The following is a 20,385-nucleotide window of genomic DNA, read 5'->3' on the forward strand; positions in this document are numbered from 1 at the left end:
TAGATGGGCTGAGTTTTTTTTGCTTAGAACAGGTGAAGAAATGCTCCTCTCATCCTCGGCCTGAGCTTACCTGGTCCCTGTGGTCCTTGTCAAAGCTGCCATTGTGGAAAGAACAAGGGCATCCCCCAACATCTCCTTGCCTGCTCCCATTGAGAACACAGTTCTGCAGGCTGAGAGAAAAATGAAGTGCTGCAGTCTCATTACAGGAGGAAGGATGTGTCAGTCTTTCTTTGGGGGAGTTGACCAGGGTTCATCCAGCCCCTTGCATGGTGCTGTCACAGGAAGTATAGAGATCAATGTGGACAGCTGGGCTGAGACCCAAATCCAACCCCAACAGACCAAAGGAGCTAGAATAACCTGTTTATCCTTTGATTTTCCATGTCTTATATCTGGAAAAAGACACTGGTGGGTTTGTATGAATGAGAAACATCCCCCTCTTTTTGTTCCTTTTTTGTTTTTGTTTTGGTCTAAGGCGAGCTCTTGTTGTGTTCTTGACCTCAGCCCTCACGGTAGGTGCCTCTCTCAATCTCTTCTTAGCCTTTAAGCCTGCCCTGTTTTGTGCCACATTTGTTTTCTATTTGAAAATCTTCAGCATGAAACCAAACAATATTTTTTTTGCCAGTCCTGCGGCTTGAACTCAGGGTCTAGGCAGTGTCTTTGGGCTTTCTCAAGGCTATCACTTGAGCCACAGCACCAATTCCTGCTTTTTTGTGTGTATGTGATACTAAGGGCACAGTCCCCTAAACATTTTTTTTAAATACTGGTATTTATTAAATACATTTGACTTTTCTCTTTATAAATTAATCTCAAAAGCACTCAGCATTTTCTCTTTTGAAATAACTCCAAATCCAGTAGCCCTTAAAAAAACTATTCCTGTGTTTGATGCTGGTGGTAGGGTTGGCATTAGCCTCTTGGAAGTGAAGAGCCCCGTTTGCCAAAAGGCCCTGGTGTCAAATTTGGGGTTGTGTCTTCAGTGATTTTTCTTCCTTCAGAGCCCAAATCAAAGCTGATCTTGAAGTGGTTACATAATGTGGTGTTCCTCTCAGCCGCGCTGTTTGTAAGATGTTGAAATGCTGATGATGAACTATATGGCATGGCAGGGTGAGTCTGGGTGAGGGCAGGGTCTCTTTGATGCTGTAGGAGCTGAGCGCTAATCCAGCCTGGGAATTTGGACAAGATCTGACTGTGTAAGGCAGGAGAGGAAAGAGTGTTCTGATACACCCTTTAGCTTTTCCATGGCACGCTGACCAGATCTGGGACTCCAACAAAGACAAAAGTGATTGACATCCATATTAATTTTGCATGAACTGAGACATCCTCAGGAGAGTAAAGTCTGGAGAAATGACCAAAGCAGAGTTCTTTTTACTTACATACAAAGAAAATGACACGCGGGAATGACAGGACAGGCACATGTACTGGATCACAGTGGGTTCTAAGGCAACTAAGCAAGAGATGGATGGGGTTGGAACATAAAAAAAAGCCAGTGGAAGATGAAAGTCACTTCAGAGTTTGTTTATTGGGGTTCACTGCAGCCCTGATCACCGTCTGTGGCAACTAAAGCTCTTTCCTAGCCTTGCTATGAGAAGGGCATCTTTCCAGAATGGACATTGGCTTGCTGCATGAAGAGAAAGTCAGGCCCAAGTGACCTTTTCTGAAGCTCCACCTCCTCAAGGGATTCTAGCATGAAGCAATCGGCATACCAATTGAACACTTTTTTTTTTGCCTTTTCTTTATTATTCAATAAAATCTTCCCAAAGATCTTCACATGAGTGTGACTCATGTGACAATGTGAAGCAACCAGGAATCATTAGAAAATGACTAAGAAGAGTAACCAGTGTCATCACATTGTTTTTGTGCATTTCCTAGCTCGCTTTCCTGAGGCAGTCCATGGTATGACTGATGGAGGAAAACCGTCACGCCCTCACTGGTTCTGTATACTCTGTCGTGCAGAGGGAGGGTATTGGAGCGTGCATGTACCACTAGTGTGTTGTCAGAACACTTTGAGGACTCTAGGGGAAAAGCCTGACTAAAGCTGAGATGATAGGAATTGTGGTGAAAGCTGAAGGCCCAAGGCATTGGCTGGATTTGTGTGTTTGCACTCAACTTGGGCTTTCCCTAACTCCAGACAATATGCTAATTGTGGAGATAAGCAGACCCCATCCACCTTTCCTGAAGTGGGGCTGCTTGTAAGGACATCTATCTGAGTATTCTCCCTCAGCTTCCCAGCAAGGTGAGTCTGCAACATGGCAGGCCCGTTAGGGTTTGTAATTCAGAGTGTGGCTGTGAGCTTCAGATCTGTCCCTCCTAGACCAGCATAACTACATCCTTCTGCTCATAAGCCAGACTTCGTTGGACAATTAGAGCCTGCTATTGGAGGCCAACTGATTAGATAGCCAATCAGAGTTCCAGATTTCTCACCTGTAAAATGAATGTAATATATACAGTAAGTCCATCTCATTTGTGGAGTTATTGCATGTGGCCCTGAGGACAGTTAAAAGTGAATATATTTAATTGAGAATCATCCTTGTGTTAGGATCATGTTAATCTGTACATTGTTCCAACTTTAGTAAATGTATTACCAAAATGCGCAAAGGAAAGCTCTTACTCTTTACCCAGCACTGAATCCAGCCTCATGAGAGATCAAAAGAAGTAACAGGCCTGTTCTCTTCTGTTAAATATGCCTAAGAATGTAAAGACATGAAAAATACTAATAGATTCCATGGACTGTGCTATTTCTAGGAAACATCAGGCATTGTCAACCTCAGGGTGTTTGTACTTATTGTTTCCTCTATACAAATCCTTCTTCCTAAAGATACATTTTTTTGACTTCTTCATCAGGCTGGCACTAAATGTCTATTAGTAACGACATTGGTTACATTCCAAATGCAATTGTAGCGTCCCTCACATCCCTACCATAAGCATTTCTTTTCTAGAAAACTTAAATCATTTTGCACAAAATCATTTTTATATTTCATATTTTACTTATCTGTCAGTCATTGAAAATGGACCTCAAGATGGCAGATAATTTTTTCTAAATCTCAACTCTCCAAATCTGTGGAAGCATAGTGGGTAGTCACTAAGGGTGTGTATCTATTGAATGAATAATAACCACAAGTTGTTGAACACTTCTTTCTAGCCTGGTACCGTCCTAAGGACTTTACACATAGAACAAAAAAATTGCATCTGATTCCCTCAAGTCTGGGAAGTGCGAATTATGACTAGATTCATTTTGCTACAGATAAGAAAAATGAAGCCAAATACTGTGCAAGTCCATCCAGGCATTGAGACAGACTGAATCTTGGTGATCGATTACAAATCTCATCCTTTAAAACAACAAAAAAAGTGAATACATTTAAATCAAGAGAAATGTCAAAAAGAAAACTTAAATGCTGGCATGTATGTCATGTAGCTCAGTGGAGCTCTCAGTCCCAAGTTATTGCCAGATGTGATTAAATCACTATATGATCTACTGAGCGTTTCCTTCCCTCTCATTTTGTGAAAGCTTGTGTCCTCCAATGCAAATGGTGTCCCCAAAGCAAAGGGAAAGCTGATGTGGTAAATGGAAGTGATCCCGTTGATAGCTGAGATGTGTTGAAAGGCTGCCTCTGTCTTTGGCATCCAAGCACTTAATAATGAGGAGCAAGAAATAAAATCTTTTGTTGAGCTATATAATGCATACAACAGTATTTTTGTGGCATTAATGTAGATGATAACACATGGATGCTTTGAGTTATAGATGCTCAGATCTGCTCTATCTATGAGATAGGTAAATTGGAGTAACTTAAAGATCCTGAACTCTGAGTATCCTAAGCAATAGTGGTTCTTCCTTCTGTCACCTTGGACCCATCCCATGCAAGGCTACCAAAGGCCTACTGTACCTCTGAGAGTTGGATGATAATTTGGATAGCTTCCCTGGAATATAAGTGACCCCTTTAATAATTTTTCTTACCAGCACTAGGTTAATCACATAGAATGGGTCATGAAGAATAGTATAGAAAGCCAGGCATCGGTGGCTCACGCCTGTAATCCTAGCTACTTAAGGAGGCTGAGATTTGAGGATCTTGGTTCAAAGCCAGCCCAGGCAGGAAAGTCATGACACTTATCTCCAGTTAACCACTAGAAAACTGGAAGTGGCGCTGTGGCTCACGAGGTATTATCCTTGAGCTGAAGAGCTCAGGGACAGTGCCCAGGCCCAGAGTTCAAGCCTTACTACTGACAAGACAAAACAAAAGTATAGGGTGTCTTTTTTTTTTAATATTCAATTGTAGGTAATGAGTTCATTTTTTTGAACAATGTCACCCCTCTCTTTACTTTTCCTATTGTTGTCCCCTTCCCTGCCCACATGTTAAACTGTTAATTTTCTACATAGTGCATATAAGGCTTCTTGTAACCCATTTTTGTGGTCCTTTATGCTACGGTTAAAGTCAGTTTGCCCACACAGAGCACAGGGTACTTGAGAGAATTGGCATGTCTTAATTTATATGGTAGACAGTGCAGGCAGTTAAAACTGGGTGAATTGTTTCTATCAACTATTAAAAAAAAGTTGATGCTCCTCAGCCTTAAAAAGGAAGGGGATTCTGACATAGGCTATAGCATGGATGAACTGTGAGAAAGTTACACTACGTGAAATGAGTCAGATCTAGAGGAACAGAGACTTTATAATTCCCTTATATGAGGTATCAAAAGTAGTCAGACCATGTAGGTGCTGGTGGTCTACACCTGTAATCTTAGCTCCTCAGGAGGCTGAGATATGGAGGATCATGCTTTGAGGCCAGCCCAGACAGAAAAGTCTCTGAGACTTCATTAACTAGCAAAGATGCTAGGCTGGAGGCATGGTTCAAGTGATAAAGCACCAACTGGGAGCAAGGAGGCCAATTGAAGGTGCGGCTCCAAGTTGAAACCCTGGCACTGGCCAAAAAAAAACACGACAAAAAATAGCTGGGTAGAGACAGAACATGAAATGTGTTTTTCTAGGAGCTTGGGACAGGGGGATGAGGAATCATTTTACAATTCTACGGAGTTGAGTTGTACAGGATGAAGAGTTCTGAGAATGGGTTGCGCAGTGATGTGAATGCACTTAACACGACTAACCTGTATGCTTATTTGACAGTAGCTGAGATGGCATTTTACTATATTAAAAAAGGTAAATATGAATTATGTACCAAGTATAAGATACTATACAGGCCACAAAGAGAGGCTATGGAAGTAAAAGCAAATATGGCCCCTGTCTCCTACAGTGTCTGCAGACAGACAGGGGAGACATTGGATAAATGAAATCCCAGTAAGAGGGAGTGCATATTGGACAGAACTACTCAGCCCATCCTGAGTACTAGGACTTGGCCTGCTCAGCACAGGTGAGCAGTAGGGAGATGGCCAATCAGGAAGAGAAATGCACGAGGGAAGACTGGCATGGCTGGAGTGCAGAGTGGAGCGTGTGTAGAAAAAGCAGGCTGGTGAAGACCACCAGACCTTCTTACTCACATGAAGGCACTTTGTCTTTCTTCCAGGGCAGAATGGAAGCCATTGAGCTTAAGATGGGGGAACAGATGCAGGATGTGTTTTGACAGAATCAAATATTCAAAAGGAATATTTTTTCTGATAAGAAAGAATCCTTCCAAATACTAAAAGTGTCTCCTCCTAGCATCCAGGCCTTATACTCTTGCTCATAGCTGGTGTTCAACTACTTGAGCCACAACTCTACTCTAGCATTTTGCTTGCTAATTGGAGAATCAGTCTCTTGAACTTTCTATTAGGGTTGGCTTGGAACCATGATCTTCCAGAACTCAGCCTCCCGAGTAGCTAGGATTATATGTTTGAGCCACCAGTGCCTAGCTCAGAGAGGTTTTTCTTTCTTTTCTTTTTTATCTCAATTGACTCAGTTGGAGATCTATAGGCTACAGACTTAGTTCTAGAGTATTTCATGCTTCCAAATGATCAATGTGCTTCATGTTCCTCTGAAAAATGTTTTTGCAAGAAAAATGTAAAGCATGTGTGTAACTATGAGTCACCGAAGTATCAGAACTGACTGAATCTGACTCTAATTACATGCTCCCCATGTTCTGTTGGGTCAACTAGAGATGGATGAGAATAAGATATTTATAACTAAATTGTTCCCCATTGCATAATTTTTGCTTATATTATAGCAACCGCGTCATGAAATCTTAACTAGGATTTTTTAAAATGTAATTTGTGTTTCTTTGGAGAGAAGTATTAAATTTGGTAAGCTTCTCTTCATAGCTTCTTACTGAAATACAACTTCCATACTAGAAGATGCAATCTATTTAAAGTATACCTCTTGAATCATGTTAGTTCTGGGATTGTTTCTCCTTCTCTCTAGCTGAAAGAAACTTCACTGTGTTGAACACCCATCAGCCTGAACTGCTAAAAAAAATTTTTTTAAAAGCAGTGCTTAGATTTTGAAATGAGCTGTGATTAGAATACATGTTCAAATCACAGTGGTTAATGATATTTATCAAGAGACTATTTGAAAATACTTTAATTCCACTATCTAATTGTCTATACCTACAATGCGATTTTGACTATCTCAACCTGAGGGACAAATGATCTTGGCATTGGGAAATGGATGGGGAGGCTTTTCTTAGCGTTCAGGATGGCACTGCCTTGGAATTCAAAACTGAAGAAGCATGTGTCAGGCCTTTGCTGAATCCATTTGCTAAACCAGCCACCCTGGTACAGACTAATACTTCCCAGAGGTCCTTTCTCGGGCATTTCTTTTGAAATTTTGCTGACTTTTTTTTTTCCCTCTCATTTATAGGAACCGGTGAGAGTGGGAAAAGCACCTTTATCAAGCAAATGAGAATTATCCATGGGTCTGGTTACAGTGATGAAGACAGAAAGGGGTTCACGAAGCTGGTTTACCAGAACATCTTCACAGCCATGCAAGCCATGATCAGAGCCATGGATACCCTAAGAATACAGTACGTGTGCGAGCAGAATAAGGTAAGGTGCTTGGGATTGGCTTTGTGAATGTGCACCTTCCTGCAAGGGTCAGTGACCAGTAGATAAACTAAGGCTTTGGACAGATGTCAGAAACCCTTGAGCTCATGTTCTGGAATGAAGGAGGTGGCTGAGAGGAGTGTTATGGATTGAGAGAACCCTGAGGTCATAGTTCTGGAAGAATATAGTCTGTAGTAAGATGCTACGTAGAGAATAAAAATTTGAGACCATTATGACTGATGTTGATTAGGCACTAGAAAAAGAAGCTATATTGGTTTAAACCAAGAGACACCATTGATTTCTTTACAGAAGCAGTGATTTGTAGTGACCAGTTCACGAGTTTCTAGTCACAGGAAACGTGTCCACCAATGCACAATAGACTTCTTGGTGAAGTCTGAGAGATTTGTTTGTGTTGAGTTGGCCCTTCTTGGAAACAACGTGATCGTTTGAGAAAGCAGCCTATTTAATGTACTGCTAGCAAAGTGTTCACATGGTATGAGGCTGGCGTCAGGCTGGCTTGTTTTCCTATTGCTGCTGATGGTTTAGAATGGGTTATCAGAATGCAGATACACAGGAAAATAGGATTGTCTCTGACTTTATTACGAATCTAGATGAGAGACGGATATGGTGGCACATGCACATGCTTGTAATCCCAGAACTTGGAGGTTGGAGGTAGTAAAATTGAAAGCTTGACGTTATCCTGGACTTTGTAGCAAGTCATAGTCTGATAGAGATGGTAGGCAGAGAGTTTACTTAAAATGATCAATACCAACTTATGAAAGTACACAGAAGTGTACTTTGCTCAAGTCTATAATCCTGGGCAGAGAGATTTGGGGATCACAGTTGAAGACCAGTTCTGGCATAAAAGCTTCCAAGGCTTTTATCTCAACCAATGTCTGGGCATAGTGGTTAAGTCCTTGTTTCCCAGCTATGGGGTAAACAGGTTGGGCATAGTGGTGTTCCTGACATCCCCATCAAGATGGGGAAGTACAATCAGGAGAATCATAATGCAGGTAGGCTAGGACATAAAGTGAGACCCTGTCCAGAAAATAATGAACATATAGAAGAACTAGCACAAATGCTAACAATCACGAGGACCTGAGTTCAATCTTTGATCTGCCAAAATAAATAATAGTAATAATAATAATAATAATAGTAGTAGCTGTAGTAGCTATTACTGTTTTGAGGCTATAATTCCAGAAATGTGATGGGCTTCAGTATGGACCGTATATGAATTGTGGTGTTAGTACTCATATATATATTATTTCTATTGTATATTTATGTACAAACATATATAAGCATATGTATTATTGATATATACAAGCATATATTCATATACACACATATAATGACAGTTTCAAAGCAGTCAGACAATTTTTCTCAGGGACTAGCTTATACAGGAAATACAACATTGAATTGGAGGGGTGGATCAGTACTGTGCCATGGGCCGATTCTAGCAGTCTTGGTGATGACCTGTTTACCTCCTGCCTTTTGAGTCCATGTGTGCTCTTTTCTTTATGAAATATTTCTATTATTATAAAAGTGAAGAACAGAAGGGTTGCTGTTTGATAAGACAGAGGACAATGTCACCTCTTCCCTCACTCCTAGTTTTTCCCTCCCATCTCTACCCAGAACTTTTATAGTTTATTTCCAACATAGTGTCTCATGAGTCGTATTGCTGCATTTGTCCATCCTTTGTTCCTCCGTTTCTGTTCTCTGTCTACCTCCCCACCCCCACTAAAGACAGATCAATGAGACAAAAAGGAAAGAAAAAGAAAACCCTCGTTGACATTACGTGACACTCAGGTTGATAAATACTACTTTATGTGATCAGATGCTTGTGCTTTTGTGTATCCTCCTTTGGTCTTACGTATAAATGTATCCTGTCCTGGTGTGTTTTAGATCTAGTTTTCCATGTGTGCTCTTTCTTGAAAGCTACAGTTCATTTTCTGAGGAGATTTCTTGTAGAGAAGCAGCCTAGTAGAAACAGCCTGGCAACTTCCAGTCCATCTTCTCCCCTGTTGTGCCAGGGGCAAGTGTGGAATCGGGATGGATTTGTAAACAGCACAATGAAGGAGAAGGAGCCCAAGTGTGCAAACCAGTTCTGCTTACCTTGACAACGTATGTGTGCAGAACCTAATCCGGTTTACAGCGTGTGTTTGCAGACCTAATCAACTTTGGGATTCAAGGCCTCTGGACTTCTCTTTTGGTTTTGTTTTCCTTCATTGTCTTGGGAAGTCCACTGAGTTTATTGAAAAGGTTTGGCACTTCACTGCTTTCTCCTTTGTCCATTTTGGAGCTTTGAAAATCCTATTAGTGGCCATATTAAGGGGTTACCACTCAACATGCTAGTTTATAAGTAAGTGCATTTGACTATCACTCGTTTTGTTTTTTTTTTTGCCAGTCCTGGGCTTGAGCTCAGGGCCTAAGCACTGTCCTTGGACTTTTCTCAAGGCTAGTGTTCTACCCTGAGCCATCACACCATTTCTGGCTTTTTCTATGTATGTGGTACCCAGGAATCGAACCTGACTCTTTGTGCATGCTAGGCAGGCACTCTACCACTAGGCCAAACTCCCGGCCCCTGTTTTTTTTTTTCTTCTTCTTCTTCTTCTTCTTCTTCTTCTTCTTCTTCTTCTTCTTCTTCTTCTTCTTCTTCTTCTTCTTCTTCTTCTTCTTCTTCTTCTTCTTCTTCTTCAGTAGTGAGGGCTTGAACTCAGGGCTTGGGTCCATGAGTTCTTTGCTCAAGTCTAGTGCTCTACCGTGAGCCACAACATCACTTCCTGTTTTCTGGTGGTTAATTGGAGATAAGAATCTCATGGACTTTTGTGCCTGGACTGGCTTTGAACTGAAGTCCTTAGATCTCAGCCTCCTGAGTAGCTAGGATTACAGGCATGAGCCACCAGGCCCAGATCCTTTTCATTTTCCAGTGGTTAATTGGAGATGAGTTTCACAGACTTTCCTGCCTGAGTTGGTTTAAAATCTGAATCCTCAGATCTCAGCCTCCTGCATAGCTATGACTATAAGTAGGAGCCACCAGTACCTGGCCATCGTCACTTTTGAAAAATCACCTTAAAGCTGTTTTTAGAAGGTGTCCACACCTGCATTACATCCCTAGCACTGCTGTAGCAAAGTACAATATCTTTTGCCCGTAATTCTTCATGCTGGAAAAATTGAAAGTTGACTGATTACAGCTGGAAAGACCCTGTCTCCAAATAAATACTTGATGCCGAAGTTCTCAGTGCCCCCAATTGTATAGGCAATATGTTCAAGCCAGCATAGTCTGCCCTGGGGTTCTCATGACCCTATATGAAAATATTACTCTATCTTTGCATTCCTGAATGACTTCAGCCCTTTCAGCATCGATTCTAAGTTTCAAACCCAACCTAAACACCTGTCTAAAACTTCTCAACCAGGTTGCCTAAGTTAGGTTTGAGGCTGCATCCTTGGAGGGGAAAGGATTCTTCTGTGGCCACAACCTACCAAACTAGGAAACAGATGATTTGTCATCACCTGCTCCTCCCCTTTCCTCCTCATAATTTGCTTCCCTGGCTCCATTCTCAAAAGCTTCTTTCTTTTTTAAATTTCAACTGTCTTCATTCATACTCCATAACCTCTTTCTTACCTCTAAACAGATGGCTGAGTGATTTGAGGAGAGGTTGGCAAATGGGTGGAAAGAAAATTCATTGACTTTGCACATTCTGAGCCCCTCTTCATGATTCTTCTGTGGGTCTAGGGTAGGAATTTAAAATGTATTTTTAAATCCCACGTTAGTCTGGTCACACATTCCCATGTGCCAAATGGAGGTATACTGAAGGGCAGAGAAAGGAGATTAATCCCCCGACAGCTCTTCAGTATATCTTCAGTCAGGGATATGGACATTGGCCTCAGGTTAAATAAGAATTTGAGCAGGTGTGAGAAGGGAATGCTGCATAATTAGAATGGTTTTAAGTCACAGGTAAGGCCTTGTCTCTGAAGGCTTGAGTATGGTCTAGCTTTTGTCTATTCTCTTCAAGAGGAAGAAGGCAAGAAAGAAGGCACTACCAATCTTGAGGAGTGGCTTGCCTTTTGCCACAAGATACTTATTGGTGAAACCTGTTCTTTGTGGATTATAAAAGGGAGCACAACAGGAAATGGCTTAAAGAGCACAGACAGCAAATATAGCTGGGGAAGAGTAAACTATACAGCTTTTAGTTGATTCACAGGCCCAGCAAAAGCATCTTTTCAGTTGCCTCTTACCAAATCGGCAAACTGCTTCTATAGCAGGCCAAGAAATTAAATATTTCTGGTCTGTGGGCTATAGAGTCTCCTGTATTAATTCAGCCCTTATAGCATGGAAAGCAACCGTAAACGATAATGTAATAACTAAATGAGTTTGGCTCATTGTAAGTCTGTTTACAAAATACAAGAAAGCATTTCTACCTCATAGACCATAGAAAGATGCATAGAAAGATGCAGTCAAGCCACAATGGATGTCTGTGGATTGCTGACCGTCTCATCTGTTAAATGCAGACAACACATATGCTTGCTACTTCTTGAGCCAACAAAATGGCAACCCCAAGATACAAATGTAGTGTTGGACAGGTTAACAAATAAAAAATAGACTATTTCTTCTGTTCCTAGTTATTTTCATACATCCCTTCCCTACTGGTTTCCTGTGGGCTGTTCTAATAATGTTTATGTGGGCTGGTTCTAATTCCCAATATAAAAACTGTAACAAAGTACCATGCTTAGTTCATAAAATTATAATAAAATGATGAATGTTCAAATACACTCAGTAATTAGCTTAAGAATCATGCTATTTTTATCTTTACCAAGTACTGAGTATATGGAAACACTTGATTAGTTAAGTCAGAGATAAACAAAACCTTAACCTCACAGTAATGAAACTTTTCCTTATAGCTAAGTATTTCTGTTCTTGTGCTGGCTGTGTGTATCTGTGTTTTTGTGTGTTTTATAGCTGGGAACCCTTTCTTAAAAGTATGCAGAAGTTATTTTTCAGTGTTTAACAGTCAAGGAGATCATTGTTCAGCTAGGTGGTTGAAATCTTTGCTTATTTCTTCAGATTGTTTATTAAAGAAAATTTGTAGGAAAGTTAAAGAAAATTTATAAAGTTAGTTTGTTGGTTTTAGTCAACATGTTTTAACAAACACGTATTTTCAGCTAAAAGCTTTGGTTATTATACCTAGCTTGATTTTTTTTAACAAAAGATGATTCATATATATTTGCTCATTCTGTTGATATGCACTCTTTAATTTTTATGAATGTCTCTAAGACTGTTTTATGGGCGCATGTTAGAATTTATGACTTCTTGAATAAATATCACGAGGGCCCATGCTATGCAGGAGGGATATTAAGCTTGAGTTAGCTTACTTTATGGATGTCACAAGAGGAGCTTTTTTGTGTGTGTACTACTGGTGGCATCTTGAACTCAGGAAGTTCTCATTAAATGCTGTCCTGCATTGAAACAAATATTTTTGGTTGTACAGAATCTTGGATGGTTTAGAAACAGTTTCCCAAGGTCAGAGAACAATGATACCTGACTTCTCAAAAGCCTTTTATTTATAAATCCAGGAATGTCTAGGAAGAAAAAAAGTCTGTTTTTTGGAAGTGAGCCTCAGCTTCTTCTCTGCCCTCCTGCTTCTAAGTGCTTTCAAGGATCAGATGTACATGTAACTCACCTAAATTTAATAATCACAGCTTATAACCATGAAAATCATATGAAGGAAAACTGGGGAATGCATTTGGAATCATTTGTGGGGCTTTTATGCTGATGCCAGGGTACCAGCTCCAGTTTGGAGTCAATGGTCTGGAATGTAGCCTGAGCCTTTCGATTGGTTTTTAGATACTTCTCAGGGGTTCTGATTGGGCAAAGATTGGAAACTGTAGACATTTGTTTTAACCTTAAGTAGAGGTGTTCAGTTTGCAGTCTGCCTTTCTATCAACTTTTCTAAAACAGAGGGAGACTTCTGAATCTTGTCCCTGGAGTAACCAAGTTAATCTCCACCCAAAAGTAAATGGAGTGGCAGCTTTAAGAGTGTTTGTTTTGTTCTGTTGGGCTAGGCTGGTTATATTAGATGACAGTCACCTTGCCAACATCTGCAGGTAACTTTCTGGACTGAGGGCAGTTGTGTGTCTGCTTCTAGTGTCCCAGGGACTTGGCCAGTGTAGCATCTGCCAAGAGTGCCCAGGAATTGGGGGGGAAGGGGAGGACAGAAGAAAGAACCAGGCCTTACCTGCTCTAGGTGGCATCACTGTAATCTTCTCCCTCTTCTTTGCATGATCAATACGTAGAACTTACCTTTTGGATCTGTAAAAGAATTAAGAACACAGGTTATGTTGATCCAATGTGGAGGCTTTAGTTATGATAACATGGCATGAGATTTTGTTTTGTAACGAGGTAAATTATACTAATAAATCAAGTAGTTATATGATTTTCCTCACCATTCATTTAGTGTTCATAAATATATGCATAGATTTTATTTAAATTTATCAGAGATACAGAAGGTAAGCAGCAAACATCTAATTTCACATTTGTGTACTATAACCTGTACTTGATAGGACAGGATCAAAGAAAAGTCTAGCTTACAACACCCAAACATGAGGCATTTGATGATGTCTCATATCTATATGTCTATGTCTCATGCTTTCTTTCTAGCTAATATATCTTCCAGCTTTTCGATCTTAGTGAGAGGTTGAATTACCAGGAGAATCTTCAGAATCTAAGACAGAGTAGAGTAAAACTGTTTCAAGTTACGTTGCTTATTTGAGTAGAAGAGTTTCTCAGGGCTTGCAATATTTGGGGACTCTTTTTTCTTTTTTAGTAACATCTGTTTAGAGAACCTCCGCCCTGTCCCGACTCATTTCCTCATTTAATGTGAAAGGTCCTCTTTGGTCTGAATGTTCGGGAACAGCAAGGCCCACGTTATGATATTGTTGGCCACCTGAGTTTTGCCGGTTGTATGGCAGATGTTGGCCTCAGGCCCCTGCTCCCCAGGTTCTCTTGAATATTAAAGATCACATCCTATGTTTTTTCTTTTCTCCACTAAGAACTTGGGGTTCTCCACTTGGAGTGACATCATCAACACCGCCATTCTTTTTTAGAATCCCAGCCAGGAGCTTTCCCATGTATCCATAAAGTTCTCTGATGAATCAGTGCTTTCTTTAGTGTGAAAGGACCATAATTAGAGCTTGATACATACAAGTTTAGAAAATCAATGAAAATAAGATGGAAAAAGAACTGTTGTTTTTTTTTCCTCCAGTAATTGCTGTCACAACTAAATGTGGTAAGTCACTATACATTCAGTCTGAATTGGAGAATGGAAGAGCTTTGGGAGCCATTGGTGACGAATAAGGATTGGCCATTGAAATATTCATGAAATTAGTGGAGATCTTAAGGTCTTCCCATATCTCAAAAGTGGGTATGAAGATACTCAAAAAATTATTTGAAAACTCTGGTTAGCTGAGAGCCAGTGGCTCATACCTGTAATCCTAGCTACTAGCAAGCTGAGATTGAGGATTGAGGTTCAGAGTCAGCCAGAACAGGAAAGTCTGAGACTTTGAACTCCAATTAGTCGCAGAAAAAGCAGGAAGTAGCACTGTGGCTCAAGAGGTAGAGCGCTAGCCTTGAGCATAAAGAAGCCCCAGTGCCTAGAGTTCAAGTCCAAAGACTAACGGGGTGGGAAGCTCTGCAGAAACAGAAAAATCCAAGAGGTTACAACAACAGGGAAAGTAGTGTAAATAGTCAGTATATTTGTCCTTTGCATCGAAGACGGCTGAAATACTTGCATTCATTTAAATGTGACTTTTAAATCACATCTAACTTCACTGTGATTCTGAACTATAAAGGGCAACGTGTAAAACACACTACCATCGAAAACATTTTAACATTAGGATGCATCCTGATTTTCCTAGAATTTCTTTCAATTTCCCAAATCTTAGCAGTTGTTGCTGTCTTGGCACAGCTGCCTGCAGGCTTTCTGCTGCTGGAAGGAGGCCCTGCCCCTCTTCTTCTCCCTCTTACTAGTTTCTCTAATGAATGAGAAGCTATAAATCTCTACCAGGAGTAAACTACCCTCTTATGGTTGGTTGGTTGGTTTGGAGTCATGCCAGATGAGCACCTGAACCCCTTGGCATTACTGAATTTAGAGGTAGATATTTTTGTTAACTGGATAATAAGCCCTGTGGGTAGTCTCCTAAACAAAAAGACTCTAGAAAGAATCCTGTCTACATGAAAATACATGTGTTTAAGGTAGTGATATGGGGGAGGGAATATTTGAAGTTGGGTATGATAACTAAATCCAACAGAAACAAATGGTTAAAAGGTTATTGTATGTGTGGTATTTGCTTGTTTGTCTTTTACCAGAAAACATCTTTTAGAGTAAAAAATCATTCATTGAAAGCCCAGAACAGTTAGCTCTTTCCACTGGTAGTGGTAGTGCTGCTGCTGCTGCTGCTTCTGCTGCTGCTGCTGCTGCTGCTGCTGCTGCTGCTGCTGCTGCTGCTGCTTCTTCTTCTTCTTCTTCTTCTTCTTCTTCTTCTTCTTCTTCTTCTTCTTCTCCCTCCTCCTCCTCCCTCCTTCTCTTCCTCCTCCTCCCTCCTTCTCTTCCTCCTCCTCCCTCCTCCTCCCTCCTCCTCTTCCTCCTCCTCCTCCTCCTCCTCCTCTTCTTCTTCTTCTTCTTCTTCTTCTTCTTCTTCTTCTTCTTCTTCTTCTTCTTCTTCTTCCTCCTCTTCCTCCTCTTCCTCCTCTTCCTCCTCTTCCTCCTCTTCCTCTTCTTCTCCTTCTCCTCCTCCCTTCTCCTCCCTTCTCCCTTCTCCCTTCTCCTCCACGTCCTCCTCCACGTCCTTCTCCATGTCCTTCTCCATGTCCTCTTCCTCGTCCTCCTCCTCCTCTTTCTTCAAAATTTTATTGTAAAGGTGATGCTCAGGGAGGTTACAGTTACATAAGTAAGTTAAGGAGGGCATTTACTGTTATGCCCTCTCTGTAGTTTTCTCCCATATTGCCTTCCCCAACTCCCCTCCATGCCCTGCCCTCAAGTTGTAAAGTTCATTTCCAAGATAGTGTCTAGTGAGTATTACTGTTGCATTGCTTTCCCTTTTGTCCCACAATTTTTGTGATTTCCCTTCCACAAATCAGATAAACTTATACACGATAGAAAGGATTAAAAAAAATCAAACAGTAACATAGGGAATAAATGGGGGGGGGGGTAGAGGATGATGAGAGACAAATAACTTCAAATAGTACACCACCACTAACAAAACCCCTGTTTCCACACCATAGGGTTCGTTTTGATTAGCATCATTTTGTATGGTCATATGTGCATACCTATTGGGTTTGTCGTGTCACTTCGTGTTTGTTCCATTCTGAAGAACATTTTATATCAAAGTATAGTGGGGCGGGAAAGAAGGGATTGAATCCGGAGTAGGTAAGAGGTTTACTTTATTTAAATTCTGAAAATGCTGACCAAGGCCGTGTCCCTTTGTGTGGGGGGTGGAGGGGGGGTCATAGGCCTTGAGCTCTAGGCCTGGCGCTGTCCCTAAGCTCTTCAGGTCAAGGGTACTATCCTACCCCTGAACCACGGTCACATTTCCCATTTTCTAGTGATTAATTGCAGAGAAGAGTCTCTTGGTCTTTAGTGCCAGAGCTGGCTTTGAACCACAACCCTCAGATGTCAACCTCCTAAGTAGCTAGGATGACAGGTGTGAGCCGCTGTGCCTGGCTTCTCGTTTCTTTTTGTAAGTTTAAATGTTTTCAGGGAGCTCTTTGACCATTGTGTCCTACGTATTTTATTTTGTTTTTTGATGCCTAAGTGCTCAGTTTTAATGTAGTTCAATCTAAAGTAAAGCTCTGCTTTCCTCAAGTCACAAAATATGTTGGCACTTTTTGTCATCAGAAAGATAGGGATGCACTTATTTAACTGAGCCATTTATATAACTGCAATTTAAAGCTTTCCCTATAAAACTTCCATTTGACATAAATTGTGTGCAAGCGTACCAGGTATTGAGGCCAAGAAAACAACTCATTTTTCTAATTTTTACAAAGACCCTCTTGTTTTCTGATCCTTTGCATCATTAATGTGGAATTTGGTGCCCAAAAGATCTAAAGTAAGAATAACTGTGCTCGCATTGTATTTTTTTTTGTCCAGTCCTGGGCCTTGAACTCAGGACCTGCGCACTGTCCTTGGACTTTCTCAAGGCTAGAGTTCTACTGCTTGAGTCACAGCACCACTTCTGGCTTTTTTCTATGTATATGAGGAATTGAACCCGGATGCTCATACATGCTAGGCAAGCACTCTACCACTAGGCTAAACTCCCGGCCCCACTGTATTTTTATGTTAGCATCCTTCCTTTTCATACAGAGGGCAGCAAAAATGGTTGACTGATTATGGGCAGAGGAACTGATAGCCAGAGTTCACCAGTGGTCATCAGTTACCTCTGGCTGTGAAATCCTGCCCTCGGCATTTGTGTATCTGCTTTGTGCTCACATGGAATGGATGCCTGCCCTTCTGGGTTGTGGGTAGGCTACCCTGTGCTTTGATGTTCTGTTACCATCCTGACATACAGAGCTCTCTGCAATGTTAGTAGTTACACTTTCCCAACAAGAGAGTCACTCTCTCCAAAGTCAAGTTAGCTCTTGGTACACTAGAATCAAAACAGCTGGCATGACATTCTTCTATCCTCAGCAACCCTGGGCATATCACCAAAGCTCCCGGTGTTGTTTGTTCCTTCCTCTCTTGGCTGGCTGGGCTGTGCGTGGTATTGTAAAATTAAACATACCTGTGTCTTCAGAAACAAAAAAAACACATCCTATTGGCTTGTGTCCTGGACAGGTTACTGTTTTAAACTACAGTTTGTAGTTAATAAAACATGTCAAGTACAGTGTTGTGTATACATATTCCAATAGGCTGATTGCCTCATAAAACCAAGCTGTGCTTTTCAGGTACATTAAATAAGAGTCAGAAATAGTACACAGCAGATGTGTAGTGATGAAATTTATGTCTGTGATGTATGTGGCCGGCAGATGTGTTCTTACCCCTTCCTGATGATGAGGACGTCTTTTAGATTCTTAGTACTTCTACTAAGCACAAAATAAGAAGTGCTTTGGGTGAATGAATGAGTGGCCTCTTCCTGCATTCTCATCTTTTGTTACTGGTAGGAGTCCACACATAGGAACAAGTGCAGGAAGTCCCTATAGAAAGCTTAAGTCACATTGGCAGAAAGATAAGGAGGAAGTCACATAATTATCTTGCTGGCTGCTTTGAGATTTGGAGACAGCAATATTAAAGAATCTGAGACTCTTAACCAATGATGCTATTTCTGTGATCACTCTGCTTGCCCTCTCAGAGAGCAGTCCACTTGGTTCTCTCTGGCTGTTAACTAGGTCTGTGTCCTACATAGAGTAGGTTCTGTGGTGAGGGAAGACAATCACTTGTCTTTTTGACCCAAGCCCACCACAAGAGACAAGTGTCATTCCCATCATCCCAGTGTTCTGGCTTTATTTTTTATCCTAAGCCCGTGAGCTTCCTTGTTACAGTCATTGAAGTTATGACTTGCCCCCTCCCTGGTGAGGTTACAACCTCCTTTCATTTGATCATGGAAACCTGATTGTGGTAGTGTCATTTCCTTGCTGCCTTCCAATTTCTTTACCTAAGAATTCTTGTTGACAGGAATAGTCAATGACAAATAGTCATTTCCTCTGAGGAAGCTGATGGATGAAGAGCCAACCCACAGCCATGATAGTCCCTCGATAAATACTCGCTTGATAGGTTGAATGATTAGCACACACTAAGATTATGTCCTAAAGTTGAACCCACGAGGAGATAAAATAGGAATAGCCTAGGCCTTCAAGGAATTTGTGAAGATTATTTCCTAGGAAGAAGGAGAAAGGCCCGAGTGCTCACATGTCTCAAGTCCTCAGTACCCATTGCACTGTTGTTAGGTTGTGTGTGACACGCCTCTATTAGCATTCATCTTTGCTCAAGGTCTGTTAGCTCCATTGCATGGCTGCTTCCGCCAGCTTACTCTGAGCATCTCAACAGCAATGCTGTCTCAATCCCTGTTTCTTCCAGTCCTAGTCACTCACTTATTCTTTCAATGGTAGCTTCCAATCTTAACTGCTGCACCATTCTCCTGGCTTGGGCTATGTTGTTAATGCTTGCTGTTTGGCTGGACATCTCCAATGACTGCTCCTCTGTGAAATGAGTAAGACTTAGTATGGTGCAATGTCTTCAGGTTTCAAATAGAAGAGGGAATCTGCCAGTGCACTGCTCTGTCATATCCGTTTCTAAGGGCTCCTGGAGATGGCACTGAAGGATTTAAAAATTCTTAATTGTAACCTAATTGAACAAAATTTGTAGGGGTACAAAGTGATATTTTTACAATTATTAAAAATTTTATTTGTTATAAAAAGGTTATGTTCAGGAGGGGTTATAGTTATAAGCCAGGTACAAGTGTATTTTGGGGGGGACGATGTCACCCCTTCCCTTGTTCTCACCCAGTTTTTTCTTCCGTCCTCACCCACAAGTTCATTTCCAACACCGTGCCTAGTGAGTAGCACTATAAAGTTACATCCCAATGTGTCCAGCCAGTACCAAGTTACCTTGAAGGTGAGTAAGCTAGAATGTTCTATGGAATCACTGTCTGCAGTTAACAATAAGAAATATTTCAGAATGGAAGAGGGGATTTTAAAGGTTTTCCCACAAAATGTATTTCACATTTTTGTAAAAATCTGCCACCCAAGAAGTAACTGGTGCCCCAAAAGCAATTTAAAAGTTATGATAAAACTCCCAAGCCATCCCTCCACCCCGAGACACATAAGTGAAGTGACAAAGTGAAAATCTGAGACTTGTGAAAAGGTGGCATGTTTGAGAAGAAGTTGCCCATGTTAGGGGACAATAAATGAAGTGTTCATAGAAGAACACAACTCTACGTATCTTGAGCATGCATGCTTATTCCACAGTGGTGATCTTCTTGGAACCAGACACCCCCATCCAGTAGCACAAACTGGGGGGGCCTTTGGTTTTTTTTTTTTGCAAGTATCTTTAACTATGGATAGCACTGTAACTACAGATGTGCTGCTTGCTCATTTGGTTCTAACCCTGGGGATTCTGTTTTCTTTTGGAGCTATTCACCAGGGCTCCATGAAGCCCAGGATAGGTATATATTCTCCTTGATCTGCCTAAGTTCTCATTCAGAATGGAAGACCCACAAAGGGCAAAGTCTCACCAGTTTTTAAAGCTCCAGGACGTGACATGGATGTGGTTCTGGTCACCAGAAACCTAAGCCATTGAAAAGCCACATTTGGAGGCCAGAGAATCTGATGATTGTTAATGGATCTGTGGTATCACCTGCGGGCCACTTGGTGGCCATTCCTGAGCTCCTCTCCAACAAACTATTCAGCCTCTTGTCTCTTTACTGGATTGTGGTTTCCTG

General features: G+C 41.2%; 1 protein-coding gene across 1 annotated transcript in view; it reads left to right on the forward strand.

Annotated features, from left to right (window-relative positions):
• Gna14 (G protein subunit alpha 14) overlaps nucleotides 1-20,385 on the forward strand; it is a 144,766-nt gene that overhangs the window by 70,583 nt on the left and 53,798 nt on the right. The window contains exon 2 of the mRNA XM_090329615.1: nucleotides 6,776-6,960. Within this exon, the coding sequence (XP_090185741.1) occupies nucleotides 6,776-6,960 (185 nt within the window). The remainder of the gene's footprint in view (nucleotides 1-6,775; nucleotides 6,961-20,385) is intronic.

The sequence above is a fragment of the Megascapheus bottae genome, chromosome 3 (assembly GCF_031878675.1).
Source record: "Megascapheus bottae isolate mThoBot1 chromosome 3, mThoBot2.hap1, whole genome shotgun sequence".
In the NCBI taxonomy this organism is placed as follows: domain Eukaryota; kingdom Metazoa; phylum Chordata; class Mammalia; order Rodentia; family Geomyidae; genus Megascapheus; species Megascapheus bottae.